Here is a 14,261-nt window from a genome sequence, read left to right as displayed (position 1 = left end):
TTGAGTATAGAAAGTTGAATTGGGAAAAGCCAATAAATAAGTTCTTGACAGTCAAGCAGCCAGTGGAAGGTGGAATTAGCATAAAAGTGGTTCTATTTAGCTATGAGTTAAAGGGTCTTTTTTTCCACCTTAAATAGAAAATGGCCTAAGATTGGTGCTTGACTTTCCTGGTTTGTATATATTAATTTCTTCCTCCATGGTGTGACCCCTGGGACTTCACCTAGATCTTTGTTGCTGGAATTGCTTACCTTCTCAGAATTGCATCTTATGCCCCAAACGCCTTCTCACTTTGCAGCTTTCCATTATTGTTTCTATAAATCAACCTAGATTGATTATTTACTTTGGTTAAATTCCAAAATACACACTTAAGGCTTTATATTAATATGTAGACGACATTGATTTGTTCAATGCTTTTGATGTGCTTACCTAAATAACGTTGTACTTGTTAAGTTCCAAAGAATGATGTGGTTTGTCCTCTGACTTGTCCATTCAGCAATAGGTGTACATATATACTAAACATCTCTTTTGTGTTAGAAGAGGTTCTAGGAAATGAGAAAATGTAAGTGAATGAAATTTTGTTTCTAGTGATGACAGTATTTTTTGCAGCAAATCATATTCTGAAAAAAAAGGGAAAATGTGTTTCTATGGATTTCTTTAGTACTTATGTATTTATTTTCAAAAAAAGTGTAGAAGAAATTAAATATCCCAGAACTTAGGCTACTTTGAGAGTAAACTGTTACTGAGTTAATCCAGACTGGCTATGAAGAAAATCACATTTGATTTCAGGCTATCAAACTTTTGATATTTGCATATAGAAATAGTCAAGGGATATGCTTCACATTTGTCTGAAATGTCACAGGTTTTGATAAAGATACCTGCGAATTTGCACTGAAAGCGTGTTGTGTGGCATGGCATATTTCTTACGTCATGGTAATTTCAGGTTACAAGAAATGAGAAAATGTGGAAGCTTTGGTTTGATCAGGAAAGGCCCGAGGAGGAACCTCTTCCAAATGCCTACGACAAAGCTCTTGACTGCTTTGGACGGCTTCTGCTTATTAGGTCCTGGTGTCCCGACAGAACCATGGCTCAGGTGAGTCGTACACCTGAAATGGAAGAGTAGGAGCATGTTTACTGTTAAACTCAAAAAATTGTTCTGTCCGATGGGAATGTCTTGTAGATTTTTACACAATTCCCTAACAATAAAAATGTGAAAATGGAGAGGTATTTAATGAACATATGGAGGTGATGTGCATACCTATATATCAATATGTATCTATCTCTCTGTATATATAGAGAGGTGGATATATAGCACATCCTTTAAACAAATAGTACAACAAGAACAAATGGGAATACAGTGACTCTAAGGTTGGCATATGGGTACAGAGGGACTTCAAAAAGTTTGTGGGGATAGAATTAAACCCCAGGTTCTGACACACCCCTGCTGGCACCATCCCCCATATCCCATGCAAACCCACACTCCCAACCTCCACTAGCCCACTGCCCCTGGGTGCAGTGGGCATAAATGATGGCATGCTGTCCCTGGGCATGTTAGGCCTCTTCTATATACGTTTATATTGATCTATTGACTCTGACATGGTCTGGCTGCTCAATTTGTCAGCAGTAAAACAGTATTGGAGCAAGTGGATTGTGAAGGTCTTGGGGAGAAGAGCAGACTGCCGGGAAGGACAGTATTCCCAAACCTGTAGCACTTTTCACAGAAAAAGTCCCAATTTTATGTTCAACAAGGCTGTTCTAAAACTGCTTGACTTTTACATGTGGTTTAAATGTGAATTCTGTTTCCAGAAGTTTGATTTTTTTCCCCCAAAGCCTTTTGTTATCTGGCCTAATATCATCGCAGTGTATCCACTGCAGAGTTTGGGTTCCACAGTTGGATGTTGAGCCCTGCTCTTCAGCACAGGTGGGCTCTCCAAGGGTCTCTCCAAATAAGTCCCGGGATGTAATAGACTGGGTTTATAATCAAGTGTAGACATTTCCACCTTCGTTCTCCAGGGGGAGCGTTAAAAGTATGTGGAGTAGCCATTTCCAGGTCCACTTGGATACTGTGGAACCGTGAAAATAACTCAATCCAGTGATTTACGGAGAAAAGAAAAATGAGGTTTGCGATTCTGAGTCCTAGGATCATTCTTCTTTTTAGTTTTTCCTTCTCAGCTTCATTACTTTTATCCTACCCAGATGAGTTGTCAAAGAGCTGCCTTATTTCAGGGCAGCCGAGAAATGAAGGTTCAACTGTAATAGTTTCTTTGTAACTTTCAGCTTGGTCCTGGCGACTGTTGTCTTGGCAGATCAATCATGGCTTCTTTCCCAATCCTCCTCTAGTCCTTGCTCACTCAAGTCCATCCCGTAAACTCCAGAAGAAGTGGAAGCATTCTGACATAGCTTTCATGACACCCAAGACCTCAGCAAGACCTACAAGGCCCTTCTTTGTCCTCTGTAGTTCACAATTTTTCTTGAGATGACTTGTGCTGTTAACATGCGATCTCCGCTCTCCGCATGCAGCATTGGGAATTGCTGTTCCCTGCCGTTCAGCTGAGTGTGGCTCTCCTTAATATAAAGATATCAGAATGTCTCATGAGGCACAGATATTGTGTCTCAAAAGCACCCCCCACCAAAAAAAAAATCAGTGCAAGTGAGCAAACTTACTAGTTCATTTCTTCCACCTGAGGGTCGAGTCTACCTCATTGGGACCAAGTACTGGAGCAAAATTATTCTTCAAAGTATGTGAAGAGTAAAAATGTGACACCCTGTGTCCTTCTCACAGAAAAGATGCTAACTTTCCTTGAAGGTTGGGAGGCTGTGCAGAAATCTAGCTGGCCCACACCGAGTCAGCTTTCTGCATGTGCTCTCCGGGATGCCCCTCTGTCCCCAGTCATCAGTGACTTGTTCCTTTCTGCTCTGGTACCTTTGCATATATGTCTTGTGTGTGCTCACCACCTTGACTCACGCAATCATTCCATTTACCTAAACCAGTTCCACCCATTCAAGCAACAGCAATGTTGGTTCTCCTTTCTCAGGCAAGCTTGCTTTGATAAATTCCAAGAGGATTGTTCAGCTTTACGTGTCCATTTGACCTTCAAATCTTGAAGCTGGTATATTTGTTATGACTTCTTTGGGAAAGGCAGGGTGATTTGTTTATGTCTCTGTCCCTAAGATATATTGCACTGCTGAGGCAAAGGGAGAGGGGTGGGGACCCAAGGTTCTTGCCTGTGAGACGTGGAAATTCTCTGGGATGGAGAGGTCAGATATTACTGGAGATGATTGTCCTGCTGTCCAAGTAAAGTATGCAGAGTGTGGTATTGAAGACGGAGTCACAATGAGGGAGAAATGTGCTCTATTAGCACGTGTGTATGTTAAAGTTACAGGTTTGTGACTTATCTGGACCGGTGGAGTTCCCTTAATGCTGAGTTGTATGGTTGTTTTGGTGATTCTGAGCAACTTGCATGCTGGAGTAGGAAGCCCTGGAGTCTCCATGAGGTACAGCATGGAGATGACTCAGTGACAGCAGGTTTCTGGGAAGAGAAACAGCTGCCACTGGGAAGTGCCTCAAATCCAGCATTTGATGTCCCTCCCAAACAGGAAGCTCACCACCTCAATGATAGTGACTGAAGAAGTAGACTTTGGAGGGCATCAAAAAACATGTCAGGCAAACTTTCAGAATCCCTTTTCAGAAGCTTAAAAAATGTGTGGACATTTAAATCTAGGTTAGAGATTTCAGAGCTAGCCAAATTGGAAAAAAATATTGAAAGAGATAGCCTAGTGGCTTAGGTCCTCACTTTGTATATGCCTGGACCTCATATGGACAGTGGTTTTAATCCCAGCAGCCCTGCTTCCCATCCAGCTCCCTGCTTGTGGCCTGGGAAAGCAGTCGAGGATGGCCCAATGCTTCAGGACCCTGTACCCACATGGGAGACCTGGAAGAGGCTCCTGGCTCCTGGCTCCTGGCTCCTGGCTTCGATTTGGCTCAGCTTTGGCTGTTGTAGCCACTTGGGCAGTGAATCATTGGATGGAAGATCTTCCTCTATGTCTATCCTTCCTCTCTGTCTCATGAGAGACTGATTTTGAAAATGACACTTTGCTGAGTATAACTTTTTCAGGGAGTACCTGCAAACCAGGAGTAATCCAGAAGTACAACCATTCTGGTCATTCCCGAACTGACACTAATTATCCACTTTTACCTACAGGAGATAGCAAGTCAGGTGGTCGTTAGATTGTGGCCACTACTTTCCTTTCCTAAACTGGAAAGTGGAAGATCATGATGAGGGACATCGTATCAATTTGTAGGCCAGAGATTGGGGGCAGAACAGTCACTTGAAGATGTATACAGTATAATAGGATAATCAAGATGAAAAAGAGCCTGCATTTACAAGCACTCCACATGCTTGTAAATCTAAGATGATTATTTTAACCAATTCCTGCTTCCTTTGGTCGAGCGCTGTCTGGTAACTGTGATTCATCTGAAGGCCACGTGAAGCTGTTTTGTGTTCCTCCAGGAAGGAGCAGGAAGGCGTCTAGGTCTTGTAGCTCCCATTGCTGGATTCTGCATGTTACCTGAGAACAATCATTCTGTGAAATCCACCATGTTTGGTGGCAGATGTCAGAGGAGGAGACAATGTTTGCTTGGAGGGAATAGGGCTATTTAGGAGAACAGAATACTTCCCAACAGTCACACAGCCCATACGTGGAAAAATAATAGTTACTGTTTACCTCTTTTGGAGAAACAACTGTGTTGTGACTAGAAAAAATATATGGTTGATAATAAAGTTGAAAAGTCTGTGATATTGTGGGCATAGATTATATTCAAGCCAAAATAGTAAAAAGTAAGAGCCACTGAAGAATGAGATAGTGACAATGAAAGAAAGATTACAGAGTAAATCTATTATAGCAGTCATTCTTTCTTTCAGCATGTATCCAATAAATTTCATTCAGTAAGCCATCATCCTGTAAGTACCTATTTGATAAGTACCCATTGAATCCCAGGCAATGTTTTGTTTCCCTTGTTATTTAAATGCTCATGCAAGCATGCTTGCCTCAAAGCATCCCAAATAATATGGTTTTCTAACATTTTCATTTTTTCATGTGTAGAAAGAAGCAGCCAGAGTACTGAAATGGGTTCCAGAACAGGAATCATCCAACTTGAGTCTCTGGTCTTTTAACCAAATGATTTTGTGCTTGCCAAATGCCACAGCCCCTCTGCCTGCTGAATAGGGATGGAAACAGACAGGAGCAAAGGCTTGGCCGTATTTCCATGGCAGCGCTATTGTGAACATCATGCAGATAATCTGCGAAAATGAATTTTGGAAATCATGCTGCCCTTTTGTACGAAGAAGTTGGAGCTGTTTTATTGACTCCATATTCTTGTTGGCAGGCTCGGAAGTACATCATGGACTCCATGGGAGAGAAGTATGCAGAAGGAGTTATCCTGGACTTGGAGAAGACGTGGGAAGAATCTGATGCTCGTACCCCTCTCATCTGTCTCCTGTCTATGGGCTCAGACCCCACAGATTCCATCATCACCCTGGGGAAGAAATTAAAAATAGAAACCCGTTATGTGTCCATGGGCCAGGGCCAAGAGGTCCATGCCCGGAAACTCCTCCAGCAGACTATGGCACACGTAAGGCCGGAGACATGCTGGTTGATATTGTAGGTTATGGAATAGGCATGAAGTTATTGACAAGAAATTATGAATCACAGAGAATTTACATTACGGGCTGTGTACTGTTCACTAAGCAGGAAAAGGCAATGAGGAAATTTCATGGAGAAATTAATACAAATTAAAGACTTTTAACCGAACCTTACTTATGAAAAACTTACCCAACCAAAACACCCATGTCCCAATCAGTTTGCACAACACAGATATTGTTATATTTAGAATAAAATATTTATTAACAGGATATTTTAATTTGAAATAAATATTTATGTAATAGTTAATTACAGTCTTGACAGGTAAATCTTAAACTGTCTAAATGGATCATTTGCTTTAAAAAAGATTGATTTGTTTGAAAGTCAGGGTGACATGTACTCTTCAAATGTCCGAGGTAGCCTGGACTGGACCAGCATGAAGCCAGGAACTTGATGAACTAGGGAAGCGTCTTCTAAAGGGGTAATCTGTCCCTACGAGTCTTTCTCTGAGGCTGGAAGGGGCCCAGAACCCTATTGCTGTGACTTACCTCAATGCCATGATGCTGGTCCACATGCAAGGCCGTGACCCCCTGAGACCAGCTCAGCCTAGGAGTAGGTCTCCAGCCCATCCTATCAAGGCCTGTCTGCTGCTGAGGCGCATTCAGTGCCAGATGCTGTTTCTGCGGGTCCTTCCTGGTGCTGTCTGGTGCATGCGATTGGTCGACTGGGGTACAGAACTCCACTTGGTACTAAAGTATGCTCAGAGGCCCCATATTCAGTCACTTACCTGGCTTCCACAGCTACTTTGAGGGTCACTGGTGTGTGAATAGCTGTTCAAATTTACCATGTCTGTTGGAGGGAAGTTACTGGGTTACTCAGCTCCCATCTTTTTTTCTGGAGCAAGATTCAACTTTTTTCTTTCTTTTTAAGCTGTATTTGTTTATAAGAGTTAAGAAAAAAAGAAGAAAGTGAGTGAAAGATCCACTTACTGATTCATTTCTTAAATAATTACAATCCCTGGACTGTGCCAGGCCAAAGCTGGTGCCCAGAATTCCCTGTGTCTCCCACAGCAGTTGTACGGGGCCAGCTACTTGGGTTGTCTTTTGCTACTTTTGTACATTAACGTGGAGCTGAGCAGGAAGTGAGGCATCCAGGACTTGAACTTGTTTTCAGATGGGATATTGATGTTGCAGGTGATTGTTTAACTGGTTGTGTCACAACTCTGGCCCCAAATTCAGATTTCTTAAGTCTGTTTTAAATGTTATTATTATTGTTACCATCCATGCTTTCTTTGCCCTTAAAAATTTCATTCCTTCAAAAAAAAAAAAAAAAAACAAAAACAGCAATCCCTTTCCAGGGCCTGTGGAAATGTATCATAAAATGATAATAATAATAAAAGTAACAAAGCAAACCAAAAACAAAAAACAATCCCCGAATTTTAACTTAGTGGAATTTGGGGAGAGAATTGGCCTATGTAGATGTTCTCAATCAGCCATATGTAGTTGAAGTCCTGTTATCTCCTTTTTAAATGTTTTACTTTGAGTATTTTCATGGATAATCCCTTAGATCTTTACAAATGTGTGAAATAAAAGCAAAATATAGCTTCTCTCAATTGAACATCATTGTATCCTTAGATTTGACTTAGGTAATTTGAAGCAGTTAATCTGCTTTTCTATTAATTATAATTATTTAGTTTCTAGAGAACATAGGGATTGATTTGAGTGGAACACGAAGTCACCTAGTTGCTATGTGCTGCCGTTGACTCAGGGAGGATGGGCACTGCTGCAGAACTGCCACCTGGGGCTTGATTTCATGGACGAGCTGCTGGACATCATCGTGGAGGCGGACGTGGTCCACGATGCCTTCCGCCTGTGGATGACCACCGAGGTCCACAAGCAGTTTCCCATTACACTGCTTCAGATGTCCATCAGATTTGCCAATGAGCCTCCCCAGGGCCTCCGGGCCGGGCTCAAAAGGACCTATGCTGGTGAGTTGCCGAGCGCTTCTGAGTGGACAAGAATTGCTTGCTTAAATAAATAATAAACTCAGAATTACCTAGAATATGGTTGCAGCTGATAGTCCCATCATTTGATTTGATGGGGAGCTGACGTTGTTCTCATGCTCCTCACAGAATGTGCCCCAGCAGTGTTAGGGAATCAGAGCTCATAATTCTCCTTTTTCCGTTTATTTCCCCAGTATTGCTGTACTTAGGCCATGCTCTTTTGGCTAGACATCTGCCTTTTTATGTTAGTGTCCAGGGTGGGCAATCTGCCTGTTACAGTCTTCAGGCTCTATTTGTGAAGTGGTAAAGAAAAGAGTCTGCTAAAGTTGCAGCCTGCCTCCACGTCATCAGGGCCGTATGTCAGAATGCTAGCTAAGTTAAGAACCAATCAGTACAAACTAGTTGACAAAATCAACTCAAGCGTCCCTCCAGGCATGATTAGAGCTGAGCTTGTTCTCTTTGTCCTTGCCTTCTCTGTGTCATGGAGAGCTTCGTCTGAGCCCTGAACCTGGTATCTTGATCCTAAGGCTTGAGACGGGCACATGTGAGTTGGCTCATGTGTAAAATAGAGGGAGCAAGTTCCTTTCTGGAAGATTATAATGAATTCTAATGAAAATGATATATTTATATTTCAATCTGGAAAATATGAAAGGAAATTTTATGGGTTTGACAATAAGATCTGCAGTCCAGCCAGTTTTCAAGGTAGAGTGAGGATAAAACAGAGGTGGAAGAATAATAAGAGTTAAAATCAAGTAGTCAATAATTATATACAACATTTAAATACAGAGTAATAATTATTTGGGTCATATACTTGGAATGAAATGTATTTCTAAATATACTGCTTAATTATTATGATGTTAATTAAAAGTAAATATTCTGAGAATAAGCCCCAAATAATAATAGTAATAACCTGTAAATTATCAGTAGTAGTAGTATTTATTTTAACTGCCAGTACCCTTCATCTTACTTAGCATCATGTCAACCTGTAAGATTGGCAGGAACTTGGCCCATGTTGGTAAGAAGCCTCTTCCACTAAATCTCTATAAAGGTTTTTCATGGGGAAATGGACTCTGGGCAACCCAAAGTTAAATAATAATTTTCATAATATGTAACAAAATAATTTAAAATAAGTGAAGTTGAATTGCATGAATTGATAAAAATAATTAATGACCTATAAAAGTAATAAAAAGTGAAGATGTTTGAGAGCTGAAGCCTTGCTTTTTGTCCCAACTTAATTCCACAGGTGTGAGCCAGGACTTGCTGGATGTGAGCTCCGGGCCCCAGTGGAAGCCCATGTTGTATGCCGTGGCTTTCCTGCACTCCACTGTCCAGGAGAGGCGCAAGTTTGGTCCTCTGGGGTGGAACATCCCTTATGAATTCAATCAGGCGGACTTTAATGCCACTGTGCAGTTCATCCAAAACCACTTAGATGACATGGATGTCAAAAAGGTATTGCTGTGCCTACTCCCTCCTTGCCCCAGTGCGTGGTGTGCCTGAGCCATGAGGCTCATGTGACTGTTGGGCTTTGGAATAGTCTATGCTCGCAAATCACTGTGGAGATTGCACTACTTTTTAATTTCATCATCAACAAAAAATTGCACTGTTTGTTTATGAGGGATACTTGCAGATTATTTGCAAAAGAAAAGGGCAGTGAGTGGTTCCTGAACACCAAGAGGTGGCCCCGCATTCCTTCAAGAGACTGAAGGCAAACTGGCAGGAAACTGAGAAAATCATCAACTAAGACCATCAGGCTACCTTTCCACTGCTCCCCGAATTGTCATCCAAGGAAAAATGGCGGGAGTGGTTGGTATATCATTTCTCTACCAGTTGTGGAATTGGTGCAGAGAAAGCCTCTGTTCTGAGTGGGAACATCTGCCATTTTCAGATCATCTCTTGCCAGGGAGAAGGGTCTTCTAAGGCTGGGCTGTGCCCAACTGTGCCCCTCCCTGGTGGTTGGGTGGAGGAAGAGAGGCAAGGCTCACTGCCCTGGTCCCTTGGCCTGCTTCGTTCTATTCTGACTGCCTCCTAGGTGGAGAAAATCAGGTGGATTGTGGTTATTGTTTACTTTCTCAAAGGAAAGGTGGTTTCGCTATGGCAACATATAGTGGCCTATTGTGTGAGGAAATAGGATAATTTTTAAAAATCCTAAAAAATGAAAATGAGAGAGTCTAGATTATGCTTGAAGTGTATGTTTTGCGAAGAACTAGGTCAATGTTGTTAAAAGTAAACTTTTTTTTTCTGTTAACATTAAAGTCTGAAAATACATGGCTGTAGCAAGAAGGCCCATCTCAAATCAAGGATGTGAGCTTTGAATAACTCCTCATGTCTGTGTATCTAATAGATATTATGTGTCTGCACTTTCTGTTCACATTAAAAAAAAAAAAGATTTAATTATTTGAAAGGCAGAGTTACAGGGAGGTGGAAGAGATCTTCCATCAACTTATTCACACCCCAGATGGCTTCAGTGGCTGGGGCTGGACCATGGCCAGGCTGAAGCCAGGAGCTGTCAGCTTCATCCTTGTCTAGCATGTGGCTACAGAAGCCCAAGGCTTGGGCCTTCCGCCTTGGTTCCCCGTGTGCACTAGCAGCGTGGTGGATTTTAAGTAAAGCAGCTGGCTTGCGAGTGAGCTGGTGCCCAGATGGGGTTCTGGGCTTTCGTGTAGTAACTTCACCTGCTGCACCTTAACATCGGTCCCTCTCTTCATTGGTGACGAGCACTGGCTGGCTGCGTGAACGACACTGACAACAGTGAATACACAGGTGTCATTTTTCAGAGAAAGCTAACAGCAAGCTGGCAATACTCTAATTATTTTGCAAACTTTCCCAGGGTGTGTCCTGGACCACTGTCCGCTACATGATTGGAGAGATTCAATATGGAGGTAGAGTCACTGATGACCATGACAAGAGACTGCTGAACACATTTGCTAAGGTTTGGTTCAGTGAAAGTATGTTTTGGCCGGATTTCAACTTCTACCAAGGATACGGCATTCCAAAATGCAACACAGTGGACAGCTATCTCCAGTACATCCAGGTTTGTCAACTTCCAAGCTTCATTGCTTCCAGCGAATATTGCTGGCCATGGACCTTTCTGATGTTTATACTGCTTGTGCTGCCTCTAAAATAAATGTTAATGGTGATATATAAAACAAGGCTTCTGCTATAGGCTTCATATTTTTAAACTCATCTGATGATTAAATGTTTTTCTTTGCTCCAAGTGTTTCCTGTGAAAACTTTCCAATCTTTCTCCGTGAATGGCGTGGTGAGGATTTCTTCTGGGGAGATGACTAGGGGGCAAATTCACGAGGAGGGCTAAGGCAAGGTCCCCTGCTCCTATGTCGGGAGACTTCAGCCATCACAGCCGCAGCCATGAGACATCCGCTAGAGTCAGCCTTGGACGTCTGTCCTTCTGCTTGCCCTCCTGGACAGCATGTGGTCACGTCCAGGAGCCTGCTGCCTCTGAGGTCATCTCTTAACCCTGCGCTATTGACTTTCAGGCTGAGCACTCCTCTGTTGTGGGAGAAAACCGTGTGAGCCCCTGGCCCCGTCCACTAGATGTCCTTAACTCCCGTCTGCCTAGCTGTGCCAGATGTCCCCAAGAAACAAAACTGTCTCTGGCTGAGAAATACTTACCTAACAAAGAACCAAGTAGATTTTGAGAAGAAATTTGGGATTATGTAGGGAGAAAAAAGATTTCCAAGGTAGCTGTATTTTCTGTCTTGAGTTCATTAGATCATGATTTATTTTTCTCTTTGGCCTCGAGGATTTATCCCTGAATGAACACACCGAAGCACAGAAGCCCCCAAGGGCTAAATTTATCAATATATTTACACTTCTTTGATATATAAATGTAATGAGTTTATCATACATTGCCACTTCTACACTCTTATACAAAACATACATATTTGTTTTACTGTACTGCACGTGTCTTTGAATCATTAGCACTGAATATAAAAAAGTACCTAGGAAAGTATACATTTAGTTATACTGTACATATGCTTTAAAATATATATACCCCATTTCACAATGAATTTGAGTAGCTCATAAGAAGACATTACGTAAAGAGAAATGAAATAAGAGGCAAGAGGGAGGGAGAGTGTAAGCAATGAAGTTTTAAAAGATTAGTGCATAGGCCATTTTCTTTTTTTGGTTGAGGAATTTTTTTTTTTTTTTGCCACTCTTTCTGTTTTGGGTATTCCCACCTCTTCTGCATGTTGTTCTTTCGCTATTTCCCTTATCCTAATCTTGACTGTTCTAGGAGAGCACAGTGCTCACCTGCTATCTTACATGGTCCACGTTTGCTAATATTGTATCTTGCGCTCTTATATGTTAACCATTAGTTATATAAGATCTATTTCAACAGGTGGTTTGAATAAGAGTAAATGATAGACAAATGCCAAATCACAGCCCTATTTCTGTCTTTCATATTGTACTGCCAGAATGTATCCCTAACCAAATTGCAATTGTGCAGATTTTAGAGATCCATGAGCCTATTTCGTGTTGCAATTTATTGAGGTCTGTAACTAGACAGCAACAAAACCCGTCACCTAAATGCTTAGCCTATTTTAAAAAAATTGTATTTTCTCAGACAAGCGAGGCTGGTCTGTTCTTACCTGATGTTGTGTTGTCTAGAGCTTGCCTGCTTATGACAGTCCAGAGGTATTTGGGCTACACCCCAATGCAGACATCACCTACCAGAGCAAGCTGGCCAAGGACGTGCTGGACACCATTTTGAGCATTCAACCCAAGGACAGCTCTGGCGGAGGAGACGAGACCCGGGAGGCTGTGGTGGCCCGGCTGGCGGACGACATGCTGGAGAAGCTGCCCCCGGATTACAACCCGTTTGACGTGAGTGGGAGGGTTCTGATGAGACGTCAGATGTGTGTTTGTTCTGTGGGCGGAATGAGGAGGAAGAAAGGCATACCTGATTTCCAAAGCAAGGGAAAAAAATTTGGATCCATGTATATAATCGCTTCAGTATAAACAGCAGAGATCTGGCGTGAATATTGATACTTGTTCTTAAATTATACTCACGTACTGGTACACTAGAGTGGCTTTTGTAGAACCTTCTCTGAGGGACTTCCTATGTCATTATCGAAAGAAAAGCAATACAATATCAAAGTAAAGTACCTGGTTATATGTATACATTACATATAGGGGATGTACACATATTATCATATATGACATATAACTATATTAAGTATAATTATACAAATCACATCATATATGAAGTTTATACTTATACATTTGTAAAATTCGAGTCTTCTTAATTTCAAGCATTTATTTCATGACCTCTCTACAACTTCTTCATATCACTAGTTTGGAAAATTGATGTTTTTAATATGTAAGTAGCTTCTTAACAAATTTATGATAATGAAAATTATCATTATCATTATAGCAAGAAAAATCCACATGGAAGGAGATTTTCTGTCTGTTGATTCATTATGCAAATGCCTACAACTGGGGCTTGCCAAGCCTGGTGCTAGGAGCTGGGAGCTTAATGATGTGTCCCATATGGGTGACAGGATCCCAACCGTGTAAGCCATCGCTGGTACCTCCCAGGGCACACATGATTCAACCTGGTATAAGGAGTTAAACCCATTCAAGCCCAGATATTCTAAAATGGGATGCAGACATCTTAATTGTGTTTTAAGTGCTATACAAAATTCCTTCCCTGAAAATTAGTATTTTAGACATTAGAGTTAATATTGTGAGGTGATTTAGCCTGACAGTATTTCTGAAAGCTCTTTGATAGGTACAAAAGTTCATGGCTTGGGCCCGGCGCGGTGGCGCAAGTGGTTAAAGGTCCTCGCCTTGCACGCCCGGGATCCCATATGGGCGCTGGTTCTAATCCCGGCAGCCCCGCTTCCCTTCCAGCTCCCTGCCTGTGGCCTGGGAAAGCAGTCGAGGACGGCCCAAAGCTTTGGGACCCTGCACCCGCGTGGGAGACCCGGAAGAGGCTCCTGGCTTCGGATCAGTATGGTATCGGCCGTTGCGCTCACTTGGGGAGTGAATCATTGGATGGAAGATCTTCCTCTCTGTCTCTCCTCTCTGTATATCCGCCTTTCCAATAAAAAAATAATAAAAATAAATCTTTAAAAAAAAAAGTTCATGGCTTGCTTCCCATGGAATCAGAAGGGCTGACCTGGATAAGCCACATGGCACCTCTGTCTCAGAGTCATTGTGCTTCTTTGTAGCTTGTTCCTCCAGCACCTGGCTTTGCAAAAAGAATGTTGCAGAATTTTGTGTCTTTCGTATGTTACTGTTTTCTAGGAAGTAGATGATTTTGGCTGCTAGTACTACAGACTGAGCTCAATGACATATCATCAAGGGAATAATTTCCATGGCAGAATCTTCCTTCACTTGGTTGGAGAAAATCAATACTGTTATCAGCTTCCACAAGCTCTCTTCATTATAGGATCAGGAGAGGCCATTCACGCCCAACAGGGGTTGAAATATTTATGAAGCAATAAGCTATCTAAAACATGGTAATAATTATACAAGCAAACTTTCTAAGTAGACTGAGAAAACTCTACTCTTTTGCTGAATTTATCAGTTCTACCTTTAAATAAAGCAATTCATCCTAGCAAAAAGATCTGGTATAAAGAAGACAGTAAGTTCTTGC

The 14,261-nt window shown here is 41.9% G+C and overlaps 1 protein-coding gene across 1 annotated transcript in view; it reads left to right on the top strand.

Annotated features, from left to right (window-relative positions):
- The window catches only part of DNAH5 (dynein axonemal heavy chain 5), a 177,645-nt gene that overhangs the window by 150,942 nt on the left and 12,442 nt on the right, over positions 1-14,261 (top strand). Inside the window, exons 70-75 of the mRNA XM_040977647.1 lie at positions 941-1,090; positions 5,384-5,629; positions 7,405-7,624; positions 8,883-9,088; positions 10,467-10,670; positions 12,269-12,484. Coding sequence (XP_040833581.1) covers positions 941-1,090; positions 5,384-5,629; positions 7,405-7,624; positions 8,883-9,088; positions 10,467-10,670; positions 12,269-12,484 — 1,242 coding nt within the window. The remainder of the gene's footprint in view (positions 1-940; positions 1,091-5,383; positions 5,630-7,404; positions 7,625-8,882; positions 9,089-10,466; positions 10,671-12,268; positions 12,485-14,261) is intronic.

The sequence above is a fragment of the Ochotona curzoniae genome, unplaced genomic scaffold (assembly GCF_017591425.1).
Source record: "Ochotona curzoniae isolate NIBS_2020 unplaced genomic scaffold, NIBS_Ocur_1.0 contig_2754, whole genome shotgun sequence".
NCBI lineage: Eukaryota > Metazoa > Chordata > Mammalia > Lagomorpha > Ochotonidae > Ochotona > Ochotona curzoniae.
The sequence above is the reverse complement of the archived record's forward strand: the minus strand, read 5'-3'. Positions and strand labels throughout refer to the sequence as shown.